Genomic DNA, 14692 nt, shown 5'->3' on the forward strand with positions numbered 1-14692 from the left:
TTTTATCCACATTGATTTTTGAGAGCCCTGGCTTTTAAGTTGTAATGGATCTTAAGTAGTTTGGCTTAATTGGTGAGATCAACTATGATAGTAACCTATGAAAAATGAAAGAATAATTTTATTTTTGTTGCTGACTTCCTTTTATCAAAGGTCGTTGGCTTACTTTGATGAAGGTGCATGTGTTGTTGAAGGCCCCGCTAAAGGCTTTCTTTGAAAGAGCAAAGATATATCCAAATATCCGTTTGTTGTTATTGCTGCAGCAACATCAAATAACTGTAAAACACTGAAACAGATTTCTTTTATTTGCTTGGTGCTTTAAAGGTAATCAGTTTGCTTTGAAGTTGCAGGAAAACTATTATTTTTCTGTTACATTTTAGTTTTAAATTGCTGTCCTCTAGTCCACAGTAGTAATTTCCCATTCTCATGTTCAGAGGTGGTCGACTGTAGTTAGTCAGTTGCATGGCTATTTTGGTTATATTACAGCATACAGTACCAAGGCCAGACACCAGTGTAAGCGGTTAATGATATAACTGCAATGTTGGGATGGTTTGTCAATATGAAACAAGGATTTGTTTATATAAACAATATAACATTCTTATATCTAATTTTGTGGGGACCTGTCATGGTACCTTTGAATTCCTTCACTTCAAAGCCAAGACTGTATATACAGTTTTTATCAGCCAAAAATATTGCCACAAAAAATATCTCCACACAGTGTATTTTGTCGCTAATTAGGAGAAGAAAATCGCAATTTGCAACACTGGTGAAGCCCAGCGGGATCCCGGTTATTGTGTTTGTTTCTGATTCTACTATGTAGCCATATAAATATTGCATGTGACCTCGAAATCAAGGCACTTTGAGACTTGGACAAAATGAGATTCAGAACTCTGCTAAAGTTGCTAGAACTGATAGTTTGGATGGGACAGCAGCCAATTGTAAGAAAGTGTATGATGCTTGGCTTAGTGTTTGGAATAAATATTTTCCTTGGATTTGCAAAACTCATTCTGACTGACAAACAAGAGCTATATTGCCAGTGGTGTAAAGAATGTGTAAAATTAAACTCAATGGCAACTACTGGTTCTTCTAATCTGCAAAGTTCCACATTTACTAGGCATGAGACATCTTGAGACCACCTACTTGCTAGGTAGTCATAAAATCATTGAACTGCATAATAACAGAAGTCTGCACACTACTTCAAGAGTACGGACATTTCCGGACTCTGCAGTCCTAGCTGCGATTGTGTCGGTGTGACCAGTGACATCTATGGCATGCAAGAGAGGCTTCAGTGTGCAGAATAAAATCAAGACGAAAGGGAAGGTCCAGAATAAAACATGAAACCTTAACACAATTGATGCAAATCAAAGAAGAGGAACCTAGTGTGGAGGAATACAGTCCAAAACTAAGCATCAGAAAATTTTGTGAAATGCGACATATACAAAACTATATAATATTGTAGTTAAGGAATGTATTTGTACATGATATCAATTTTAATATTTTTTTAAATAGAATAATAAATGATTACAAATAAATAAAACTGACAAAGTTTATTCCAGGCATTTTAATGGACATTTAGCCATTTCAACATGTTTCTGGGAGGGGGACTACAACTTTTGCTGGTGGGACTCCAATTTTCACCAAGTTAGGAGTTGTGGACTCCTAGTTTTAAAATCTTAGTGAGACTTCTGTCGATTGCGAGGTCTCTATGTAGAGAGCATGCTAATTGGCATGAGCAAAAAAAAGCAACTGAAATATTCACATTTGGTGCTAATCCTGGTATCAGTGGGAAATAATTCAAACTTCCACCTAGGTGAGTAGATAACTTCTAACATTTTAGCCTTGGAAGGCTGGATTTGCAAGGAGCTATAGTACTAAAGAATAATGATCAGGTAATGTATTTGAAGAATAAATGTGTTTATTTCAAATGGACAATTAATCTACAAGTAAAATGTGCTGCCCACTTTAACATTATATATATATACATGTATATATATATATATATATATATATATATATATATATATATATATATATATATATATATATGTGTGTTACCTGACAATTCCAAGTAAACAGGTACAAACATGTAATATAGTGTCCATCTTCATAAGGTCTTTAATTTACCTGGTTACTTGGGTGTTTCAGTGACTGAGATTATACTGTATTTGTATTATGATGCTTCTCACTATACATAATCCCATATAACAATTAGGCACATATGACTTACACTAATTTAAAAAATAAGTGTTTACACTTATTACCCAGAGTTTAGTGTTTATCAGTGAAATATATCCAGCTAAAAATGTCTTCACTGAACAGAGATGTCTAACAAAGATGCCTAAAATTGATCTAAATTCAAAACTTTAACAAGGTTTGACAGACAGACAGACAGACAGATGGACAATGATAATACTATATCCCTACCACTGATATTATCAGGCATACAAATCAGGTTACGATGACCATTGCTTCTATAATCCATCTGATAAATGCAGCTAAATATGAACATCAAACCTGACTTCAGAATAGTTTTGCATATTAGGCCTTGTAATTAGCACCAGATAGGAGGAAATTCCAGAGAAAGCATTCAGATAATAAAAACATCAAAATTTTACTCACTGGCTGTATTTTGAATATTATTTATATTATATCCAAAAATGATTTTTTACATCCAGATTGGACATGTTACAAGATGGACAACAACTCACTGTATTTCTTAAGACAAGCCAAAATGCATTTTAATAGGTATTGCCAATCATTATAATAAAAAGTATATTTCATCGATACCATTTTAGACAAAGACAAGACAAACCATTTTTGGATCACTGTGCCAAATTTGAAAATCTGCTTAATAGAACAGGACAACATAAACCAATAAGGGAAATCACATTTGTTACCACAGTCATGATGATACAATTTTAGAGTAATACAATTCAGTAGAGCTCTAATGACATAGTTCATCAGGCTCCATGATACCACCCACTCTAAAAAAGGGGTTAACAAAATGTTATTTAGTAAAAATGGACTATGTTTCTTTCTCAAACACAACCTGAGTTGACAGCTAGATATCAATATTTGCCCTAATTACATCAATCTTTGAACAAATTCTGATCAACATCCAATCTAAATTAAGACATAGAAAGGAAACAACACCTTCATAATCTATGCCCATATATAAGGAAATATGGATTGACAGAAAGGCAGATCAATAGACAAGGGAACAACAATACACACTTTTGCATGAATAATTTAGAGGGAAAATTTTCACCACTCTAAAACACTTACTTGACAATCTTTCTTGACCACCAGGGCATGGATAGAAGTCGCATGATGCAAAAGCCCATTGAACACACATTCCTCTTATTTCAAAACGTGATAAAACAAATCCGTTCCTAGCATCACACCGACAATAAACATCCTGGATGTTATGCAATCCTGTGTCCATGTTGCACTCAATTTTATTTCCCTCCTTCTCACATGTATGCTTCATTAAACACTCTGGTGACTCATCAGACCATGTGTCATAAGGCTGATAATAACCATCACGGCAAGGCTCACAAGAAATGGCATCCTTTCTTTCATCATAGATAGGGATAGTTCCTGTAATAAGATGGGGAAAGTTTTTGTAATAAGATGGGTATAGTTCCTGTAATAAGATAGGTATGGTTCTTGTAATAAGATAGGTATAGTTCTTGTAATAAGGTAGGTATAGTCCCTGTAATAAGATAGGTATAGTTCCTGTAATAAGATAGGTATGGTTCTTGTAATAAGGTAGGTATAGTCCCTGTAATAAGATAGGTATAGTTCCTGTAATAAGATAGGTATGGTTCTTGTAATAAGATAGGTATAGTCCCAGTAATAAGATAGGTATCGTTCTTGTAATAAGATAGGTATAGTTCTTGTAATAAGATAGGTATAGTCCCTGTAATAAGATAGGTATAGTCCCTGTAATAAGATAAGTATAGTTCTTGTAATAAGATAGGTATAGTTCTTGCAATAAGATAGGTATAGTCCCTTTAATAAGATGGGTATAGTTCCTGTAATAAGATAGGTATAGTCTTGTAGTAAGATAGGAATAGTTCCTGTAATAAGATAGGTATAGTTCCTGTAATAAGATAGGTATAGTTCCCGTAATAAGATAGGTATAGTCTTGTAGTAAGATAGGAATAATTCCTGTAATAAGATAGGTATAGTTCCTGTAATAAGATAGGTATAGTTCATGTAATAAGATAGGTATAGTTCTTGTAATAAGATATAGTTCCTGTAATAAGATATAGTACAATGTGTAGTATATTACCCCTGACAGAGAAACAAGAAGTTAAAGTGGACCTAAGTTGCTCACCTGGCTAATATTTACATAAAAGCCTATGGATAAATTACTTGGCTGGATAATCTAGGATAATCAATTTTCAATGCTAGAATATTTCTCATTAAATCTAGTTAAAATTGATAGTCTCTTTTCTTGTATGGAGTCACTCAAGGATTTGATAGATATTTTTAAATGTAGCACTAATGTAGGGCAAATTAACATAATTTTTAGACAGTATTTATTTTAAAGCTGTGCAAAATAACATACTGTAGTGGAATAAACATGACTACCATAAATGTAAATTTTCAATAATTGTTGCATGTTTTTTCTTTATTTATTAATTTCATTATTCATGGCTGAATTGAAGTTTAATATTTAGAATTCAAGCAGTGTTAATGTTCTCATCTCAAGCATCTTTAGAGGACATCTGTTTCATGCCTATGGTTTGTCCATTATGGTAACACTGACACATACATGTATTATGAAACAAAATAATTGCAATGTATGAAATTGGCAAATAATTTTTCTTTCAGAAATAAACTTGCTTTCTGGTTTTATTTCTTACCTTAAATCACAGTACTGTATAATTCTTTGTGACTATACAGTTATCACCACAGCAATGACTCATTGTTTTCGTTTCCTTTCAAGGTAATCATGATGGCTAAAGCCTTGATGTGTTTAACATATTTACTTTGTGTTTTGGGGGTAACTTTGTAATTTATAGACTTTTCTTTTGGAAAATTAACTTGGTTCTTTGCTGTTTATTTTCTTATCCCTGACTCTATATAACTGAAACTTCTTTGTTACAATAAAGTAATCAATTAAACATTGACTCAGTGTCATGTTCATAAAGGTAATGAGCACAGACTAAACACTGATGGGCCAATCATAATTGTGTTGTCTGGGCAAATTCAAGCTTGGACAAAGAGATATATTTCAGGTGTCATGATAGTCCAAATAAGTATGAATACTGGATCTGAACTTTAACAAAACATCTTATATTTTATCTTGAATCTATCTGCATAGGCCATGTAAGAAACTCATACAATGTGAAAGGTATTCTAAGAATGTCTTCTGCAAGAAGAAGAATGACAGATGAGGACACTAAGCCTGCAACTTTCTGAGACTGCCAATGATAATGAGCAGTTTGAGGGTTCTGACGTAACAGACTGAAGTCTATCAACAAGGTGATCCTTAAAGCGGCTAAGGATAAAGTCAGAATAATATACTTTCAATAACATCGCTTTTTTACTGGTTTCTTTTACAATACCATTATAAAATCAAAGTTCATCATATGTCAGTGCAAGTCATATGCACTAAAATATGGAAGTTTAAAGTTGCTGGCCTTTTTTTAATTAGAGTCTCTGCTGCCATATTTAAATGGCAGATCAACATAATTTGTAATTTTGAAAGGTCTTCATACCAGGAAATTCCATTTTAATGATTGGTGAAATGGGTTACTGCTCTAAACTAACATGTGCTGTCTAAAATAGAATCTAGTCCTGTTCTGATTTTTGGTATAATCTCTTAAATAGGTTACATGACAGTCCAGAAACAATTTATTGGTCCAGATCAAATCTATACATCTAATTTGGCCCATACTTGATTAGGTTCAGAGTTTGTAATATGGGTAAATTAGGCCAATAAGTCAAAAGTGTTCAACTTTTTATTAAATCTGAAGAACGAAAAAAAAACTTTGTATGTAAATTTTCAAAATACTAATTTTGGCTAAGTAAAATATTTTTTGGGTTTTCAAAACCTTAAAATTTGCTACCTGTTGACTCTATAATAATACCTTAATTACAATGAAAATGGAAACTGTGAAGTACAGAAAACTGCTAAATTACCTTTAACACATTTTGAAATGGGGGCACACATGTGCATAACCTGGAAAGGCTGTCCTGTTGAATTGAGGACACAGTGATATTGACTAAATTGATCTCCAGCACAATTTGTCAAAACTTTAGCACACCTCCATGAATCACCGTCATAAATTGGACATCCCTTAGAGAAATGGTGCTTACAAATATATTCATAGTCAAGCAGTGATCGACTTTGCACAAGACTTGAACAGGATTCAATCCTTAGCTGTAATAAATAAAAAACAATATTAATATACTTTCATGTGACTTTTCAATAATTAGAAATAAAAGTCCCAGGTAACCCTGTGTATAACAAGTAAAGATATGATATGCTACATGTCACAATACAGATGTTCAGAAAACTTAATTATCACAATCTGTAAGTTACAACTGTACTAATTTTCATTTTTTCTATCTATAACTCCTGATGGTTCACATAATAATTGGTCACTTGTCCAATGTACACCTGACTAATGGCCAGTAGTCTGACTGGTCAGTGGTCCAATGTACAACTGTCTAATGGCCAACAGTCTAAATGGTCACTTGTCCAATGTACAACTGCCTGATGGCCAACAGTCTGACTGGTCAGTGGTCCAATGTATAACTGTCTAATGGCCAACAGTCCAACTGGTCAGTGGTCCAATGCATAACAGTCTAATGGCAAACAGTCTAAATGGTCACTTGTCCAATGTACAACTGCCTGATGGCCAACAGTGTGACTGGTCAGTGATCTAATGTACAACTGTCTAATGGCAAACAGTGTAAATAGTCACTTGTCCAATGTGCAACTGCCTGATGGCCAACAGTCTGACTGGTCAGCAGTCCAATGCACAACTGTCAGATGACTCACAGTCCAATTGGTCAGTGGTCCATTGGGATCAATGACAAGCAATGTTTAACAGTGGTCAGTATGAAATTACTGATTTACAGCAATTACAATGATGAACATTTTAGACATAAATGTAATTTAATCAATTACAGTAAAAAAAATAACCATAACTGATATTACTTTCTGACTGCTACCTGAATATATTTTAATGACTATAAATGTATAACTTCAGATCTAATTTTTGAATTCTTTAAACTGAATTATAAACATATATGTACCACTTCTAAAACGTGTAAAACAAACATATTTTGTGATTTCATAAAAATTTTATGTGAACAAAAGTAATAAAAAAGTAATTAATTGCAGTCCAGAAAAAGTAACGAATACAATTTAAGCAAAATATGCCCAGTAGTGATTGTTTGATCTTGTAGCTGTAATCAAAATTTCAAAAATAGATTGTTTTATAACTGATTCATTTAAAGGTATCTGACCCTAAGATCAGAAGCTCTTATTGTTATCTTTTTGTTTTGTGAAGTATGAAAAAAAAAACACAGGAGTTACATAAACATAACAAAGAATAGTTAGCTATTTTTTTTACAATTTTAGTTACATTTAGGATGACACAATTCTTACCAGAACAATGATACAAATTAAACACCATTGGTCTTTCATTCTTCAGTATCCAAGTACTGTACACATTATATTCAATACATCAGATCTCTTCACTGATTCTTCACAATCACTGATGATTTCAGTAATTATTTAGTCACTATCAAACGTTGAATTTGTCTGAAATTAAAAATTATTAGATTTTAGTAGGGATGGTCAGGTACCTGGTCTGGCCACCAAAAGCTGCTCAGGTTATGCACTATCCAGAAATATCTGGCCAAGCCTGGGCAGTTACCTGCCAAAATTTCCCTGCCCATCCATCACAAATTTGTTGCATCAACATAAATTCATAATGCAGTGTAACCTGTGATTCCATGTTCATTATTTTATTCTATGAACATGCTTAGCTTATAGATAAAGAAGACATGGTTTAAGTACTTCACTGATCATTTAATGACCATAATATGCAAAATTTCTCTGTTGCTTCACATCTTGTTTACTTGCACTGAATCTGAACGCTATACTTTTGGTACGTCATGCAGAAGACTGTCACATCTAATTCTGATTGGTGGTTATACTTTGTTCAAGTCCAAAGTAAAACAATAACCACCGATCAGAACCATCTGTGGCATATTCACCATGTGACACACTGGAAGTATTTGGCATTCTAACTAGGTAAATTTAGATACAAAGCAACATAGAAACTTTGCAGAAAAATGGGTATAAAATGATCTGTAAAGTACTTAAATTGTATGTAGGAATTTGTAATGTCTCCTTTAACGCTGAAAAATGTAGTCAGCAAGCAAACAAGCTGATGGGATTTTGAAAAACACAGAATTGGCAAGAGGACATATTCCAAACTGCATGAGTTATAGTCACATTGTTCATTTGTTGAAGCATAGTGCTTGTTGTCAGCCATTTCTTTATTCAATGACAGAAATGAATGTCTCCGCCTGTAGCAAAGGTAGAAAGTACAATGTGAAAGTACTGTAGTGTTAAAGATCTGGTTGTTGGTCATCTCCGTCCCACACTCAGGCTTTCTGTAGATAATATTTCCTTTGCATAAGGAAACTGCATTATTTCAGTGTTTTTTTAAGATAACATTGAACTGACTTCCAAAGTGAAGTGAAGACGTAATATTGGTAGCAAGATCTTTTAAAAACATTCATGCAGTGCACACAAAAGATGAGTTCTGCATCTAATCAACTGGAGCAACCTGAAATAAATAAAAATCAATGACACTTAACAGGTAGTCTGTTTGGAAATGCTTTTTATATTCTGTCATGGACAAAAACAGATGATTTTTTTCGTATCTTATTTTGTCTGTATTCTGCTTACTAGAAATAAAACCAGTATGTCAACATATATAAAATGTTACCACCCCACCATTGACATACTTTCTAAAGATGAAAAGACCACCAAATCTGATATGTATAGCAATAATATATATCTTAGGCAGTGTAATGTGAAGTATATCATTTGTAACCAATTATTAGAATTATATCATAAACAAATGAATCCTTCCTACAGAATGATCTACAACAGGAATTAATTATTTGCTTATGAAATCCATGTGTGTGTGTGTGTGTGTGTGTGTGTGTGTGTGTGTGATTTGGAATTTTAACATAGCTTTAACAATTTTCCAGCCATATCGCTATGTCTGCATTGTGGCAGTTTATAGTGATGTCTAGCACTGGGGCATCATGCCACATACATGTAGCATCATGTCCCACCCAGTCACATTATCATGACACCAGGCCAGCCAGTCCTAACACTAACCTTTTATTACTGAGCGCCAAGCAAGGCAACTGTAAGTACCATTTTTGTATGTTTTTGGTATGACTTGACCAGGGTTCGAACAAATGACCTGCATCCGAGGCAGATGCTCTAACTGCTGTCACCGAAGTGGTCCTTGAAATCCATATATATAATTTGTTTTATTTGTTGGATTTTCTTATTCCTATTGTATCAGATAATGCATCTAACATGGACAGGGCAGGGACTCTGTAAGATGCAACTTTTACATCGAGTGTTATGCATATACAATTAATTTGGCTGCACAAACATGTCTCAAGATCAGACGCATTGAAATTCTCCTCAGCAAGATTCATCAAATAGTTGGGTTCTTCCAATGAAGTGCAACTGCAGCAGCTAAACTGAGAACTGAGAAGCCAGGCTGAACTGCTGGGTCTACCAGATCATTAGCTTATAGCTGATGTGCCCACTAGATGGAACAGTACTTATGACATGATTTCAAGGTTTCTTGAAATGCAATGTACAGTAGTAACTGCTGTTTTGGAATCCAAAGATCTTGCTAAAATAAAGGAGAAAAATCTGAACACATTGTTAGATGATCACATTTGCCTGGCAAATGAGGTAATGGTTTGTCTCAAACCTCTTAAAGTGGTGACGACTCTTTGCGCTGTGTAAGTTCCAACCATTTCTGTTATCGTGCTTCATCATATACTTATTGACAGCATTTTCCAACATATCGATGATGGCTGTCTAGTAATAGCTCAGCTGTGGTTGATGATCTTCAGGATAGATACACTAATCAAGAAGAAACTCTCACTATTGCTGCTGCCATGGATCTACGTTTTAAAGCCTTACCATCACTCAATGATGCACAAAGAATTAAATCTTTATCAAAATTTTGCAGAATGCATCAGAAATCATTATTAGAGTGAAGGTTGAAAAATAACACTGATCACTCACCTGTGGGTCCTGTGGGTGAAAGTGGACAGACAGAACTGTCACAATTACCACAGCTAACCAAGCAGTTATGTTTGTCTGCTGCTATGGATGTTCAACCAGTCTGCAAGAAGCTCAAGTCAGGCATTGGTCAGAGTGCTATGATAGATAAAAGTACCTGTTATTATGGCATGCAAGAACTTCTTGGTGATTATATAACTGGTGCTGAGACTTCAAAAACACAAAAGGAAGAACCAGAAGAAGAGCTTAAGAACTACTATAGAGTGTTTCCGTCAATTCCCTTGAATTCAAATCTTCTTCAATGGTGGAAAAATCACGAGCAGAGATTTCATAGATTAGCTAAGCTTGCTAAATCCTTATTGTGCATCCATGCAACAAGTGTCCCTTCTGAGAGGTTGTTCTCCACTGATGGAGATATAGTAAATGAACAATGTTCAACGCTGGAACCAAATCATGTTGGTGGTCTTATCTTTTTACAAAAATATGAAGTAAGTTCCATCATGTCATTTTCAAGGCAGTTCAGTTTTAACTACACTGGGTAAAGTGACAATGAAAAGACCAATTTTCAGTTTTATACATTTTATATTTATCCAAAAATAAACCATAGACTGTGAACTGTTCAGACAAAAGACTTAAATTGTAACTCTTTAGTTCTGTGTTAGATTGCAACTACTTTACTGCATTTTATTCATTTTCTATGCTGTATTTTAATTATGTAATTAAATAACTTTAAGTAATTTTTCGCAGTTTGCATTCATTTTATTTCAGTAATTAACAGTAATCTGTAATTCTTAAATCAATATATTGCAATACAATAGCAATATTTTGATTAATATTGTAATATATCAAAATATGATTTTTAATTCAATACCCACCCCTACTAAATTTTAAGATTATATTCGTAAACATGTTTACTTGGATTTGAGTTCAGGACACTGGTTTTCCCCTTGGAAATTCTATGGTCTACAGGATGGCTGCTACAATTTAAGTAATCAGACCAGACCTTGTTTACACATTTGTAGGAAATGTCCATTAAGTATTTTCAGAAAATGGTCGCTGCAAGATAGATCATGTGTAGGAGGTATATGAGGTTGTTTACATGAAGATTATTCATTGCTATCTTTAACATCTGTCTAGTGGAATGAGTCTTTTACTGTGTTCCATTATAATCTGAGGCTTTATTTCAATTATCCATTGGAATTACAAAGTGCTCATTGACAAAATCACTATTTTTAATTAATATGAATTCATTTGAGACATTCTGGATTATTTCACTGTGATACATCAAGACTGCTTGCAGTTTTCAAGGTTACTGGCACATCAGCACATTAAAGATTGGAATTCACTTCTAATACCACTTTCAGAGCACTCTATACTTTTAGACAATTGATAAAACTTAAAGGACTATTTGGGATTTGATTCACAACACTAAGTTCCTTTTAAATTTTCACTGTGTATTCTAGGCAAATAAAACTTGGTTTTTGGTGTTTGCTTTTTTCTGTTACTTAGTTTAAGACTACTGAGTCATAACAATAGAACATCTGAATCTTTGAAGTCACAACTAGGAGTAACTTTTAATTAGTCACACTGACTTTATGCTTGTTAACTTTCAGCTCTTCTGCTTATCAGCCAAACATAAAAGTGGGGGTGGGGGGGTGGGGTGACATCACAAGGAGAAATTTGATAATTTCCCACCTCTTTCATCTGGAAGCTTAAGTCCCCAAGATCCCTACAATTCTCCTGCAAGAAAGACTCAACTATTAGCATATTATATAATAATAGCCGGATGTAGTAACATTTCTTGTTAACAAGTCAAAAGGTCACAATATATTTTAAGTTACTATGTGAATAATCATGTACTGATATATATTAAAATGTAAATTCCCTGAAAAATAAGCAGCATATTAGGGACAACAACAAAATATACTAACTAGGCTTTAACTTTTAATTCATTCAGAAAAAATAACTTACATCTGTTATATGCAATGACACTCTCATCATCTAATTGTAAAAAAAGAACAAAATCCACTACTGTCTGAAAATATCATGTGTGTGGTCTAAAAATGTCAGTCTGAGATGATAAACTTCCCAATAAAAATTATTTTTCACAGTGGACTTTTATAAGGTGATCAGGTACTAAATGGGTCAAGAAAAAAGGATGACTGGTTTAATCGTAGCAAATAACAGGGTAGTATGTGTCCTTTCAACTGTGCAGCCTCCATTGTGACATAGCACACAATATTCAATATGGCTTTGGTCTGAATCACATATTAAAGTTGACTTAGCCAAAACTCTTCAGGTAGTTTAACACTGATTTTGACATATATTCTTGGGGTATGTATATACTGAACTTCAAAGTCATGTGGTTGCATGAGGATCGAAATAAATTGCCATTTAAAAGTACATGTAATCAAAATCTAAAAACTGACACTCTTTACTAAAATAGTTGGTACTGAATGCTTACATATGACTTGTACTTTAAAGAAAAACATGTATTATCTAAAGTGACAGGTTTTTGTCATGCTGGTTTCATAGGCAAATAATACTGAATAAACTTTAGAATAAGTTATAATTACATGTATTTCTATTCCAATGAAATACACTATATTGTTATCAGCGTTGTCTTCTGCACCTGTATGATACTGGATAGACATGGAAATCGAGTGTCATTTCTTAAATTTACTGTAGGACTAACCACACTTATTACCAGCTGTCTCCAAGACATTTCAACCCCAAAGACAATTTGGCCATGACAATTCAACCCCAGGTACAATTCAACCCCAAGACAATTCGTCCCAAACTTAATTTAATGTGCCCCGTGTTTACATGTGGGTCATATAATAATGCAAAACGGTCTATAAATAGGATAAACAAGATCAGTCATATACCGAAGATGACTGGGTCAGCCATTCAAATTTTATACACAACAGAAGCATGTGTTGCTGTATGAATATTGGGAGAATTTAAACTGGAGCTAAACATCAACAATGTTAATGGTTAAAGAACAAGTATATTTTTATTATATAAATTAAAGGAAAAAATTACATTGCAGTTCTAAAACCATGTAGACTATTAAGCTTTTTAACAAATAAATATAACTGTTAAAAAGATATACTAGCTTTTGTATACATGTACAGTGTACTAGAAACAGAAAGGTATTTAATGGCTTAAGTGTCATTCATACCTCATTAATGTACGATTAACACAACTCAGTTAGTATTATACCAAAATATATCCAATCGAAATGTCACAATACAAGTATCAACCGCAATAACCTAGGATTAAAGACCTCATTGCTGTCTGCATCTTCTTTAATTGCAGGCATCAATGAATCATGCTTTTGATTAGTGTGACTGACCTTTAAAAATGTGCCAATTATTGTTTTAAAAAATGTCATCTCTTAAATTTCTTTCCATTTAAATTAGGGTGCATTAACTTAACTTCAGTTTGGTACAACGCAGAAAAGTCAATGATGGCTTGATGAATAGAAAAATATATCATGAGTAAAACAATCCATATAGTATGGTCGTGTGCCTATAACAAGGGAAAAAGCAGAAGGAAATCGAGGGTCATGGGTCGAACTAAGTACCTTCTCTCTTATATATTATGATAAAGAGGGTCCTATGTCAGAACGGGTCATGGGGGTAATCTACGGTATTTTTGTCACTCTGTATGATTTTTTCCTTTAGATTTTTGTTTTTTATTCTCAGCATCAAGCTCGCGTCGAGCACGTGTCCCTTACCAGCCAATCCCACTTTTACTGTCACTTTTACTGTGACGAACATTTTGTAATATTCAAGTTATTTTGATGGTTTAGTAAACATTTCAATCGAGATTTAAGTGATAAATCTGTTAAGTGGTGGAAAATTAGACCCTCCAACACCATATCACGCTGACGCGAGCTTAATGTTGACCACAAAAAAAATAGATGCATGATGCAACCACCCAGGGTAGGCAAACTGATAAGAAAGTGGGTTTTATGGACCATGCAGTCTCAACTAAAGAGTTCTTATCTTAAATATAACCTTTGAAGATCATAATTATTTAAACTCTGCAATAAGGTACAGCTAATAAAGGATATTAGAAGTTCATCAGAATTTTTTTAAACGCACCTTCATATCTTCGTCTGTCATGAGAAGTAAATCAGTCAACTTTGAGGTCAATACTATGCCGAAATAGCTGAGGTTACTCCGAATGTTACGGGAATTTCCCATGTTGATGGAATCGGGTTCTTCAAGTTGAATAAAGTTCTAGTCTATTTTTAGAACATTTTTCCTCTCTCATTTTGGTGGTGATAGAAGAGTTTTATTTATGCATATTTGGTATGGATTTAAATGTGATTGTTTATTGTTGAGAATATGAGCTTAGGGTGTG

The 14692-nt window shown here is 33.7% G+C and overlaps 1 protein-coding gene across 2 annotated transcripts in view; it reads right to left on the reverse strand.

Moving 5' to 3' along the window:
* LOC149804544 (uncharacterized) overlaps positions 1 to 14476 on the reverse strand; it is a 37908-nt gene extending 23432 nt beyond the window's left edge. The window contains exons 1-5 of one of the 2 annotated variants that reach the window (XM_089941374.1): positions 14431 to 14470; positions 10322 to 10456; positions 7631 to 7786; positions 6154 to 6394; positions 3283 to 3597 (exon numbers count right to left, since the gene is read on the reverse strand). In XM_089941374.1, the coding sequence (XP_089797500.1) occupies positions 3283 to 3597; positions 6154 to 6394; positions 7631 to 7669 (595 nt within the window). In that variant the 5' untranslated portion in view covers positions 7670 to 7786; positions 10322 to 10456; positions 14431 to 14470. Of the gene's footprint in view, positions 1 to 3282; positions 3598 to 6153; positions 6395 to 7630; positions 7787 to 10321; positions 10457 to 14430 lie in introns of both variants that reach the window. The other variant, XM_089941380.1, reaches the window with a different exon arrangement.
* Between the last annotated feature and the right edge of the window lie 216 nt (positions 14477 to 14692).

This window comes from Sinohyriopsis cumingii, chromosome 2 (assembly GCF_028554795.1).
Source record: "Sinohyriopsis cumingii isolate HCF-2022 chromosome 2, ASM2855479v2, whole genome shotgun sequence".
Classification (NCBI taxonomy): Eukaryota; Metazoa; Mollusca; class Bivalvia; order Unionida; family Unionidae; genus Sinohyriopsis; species Sinohyriopsis cumingii.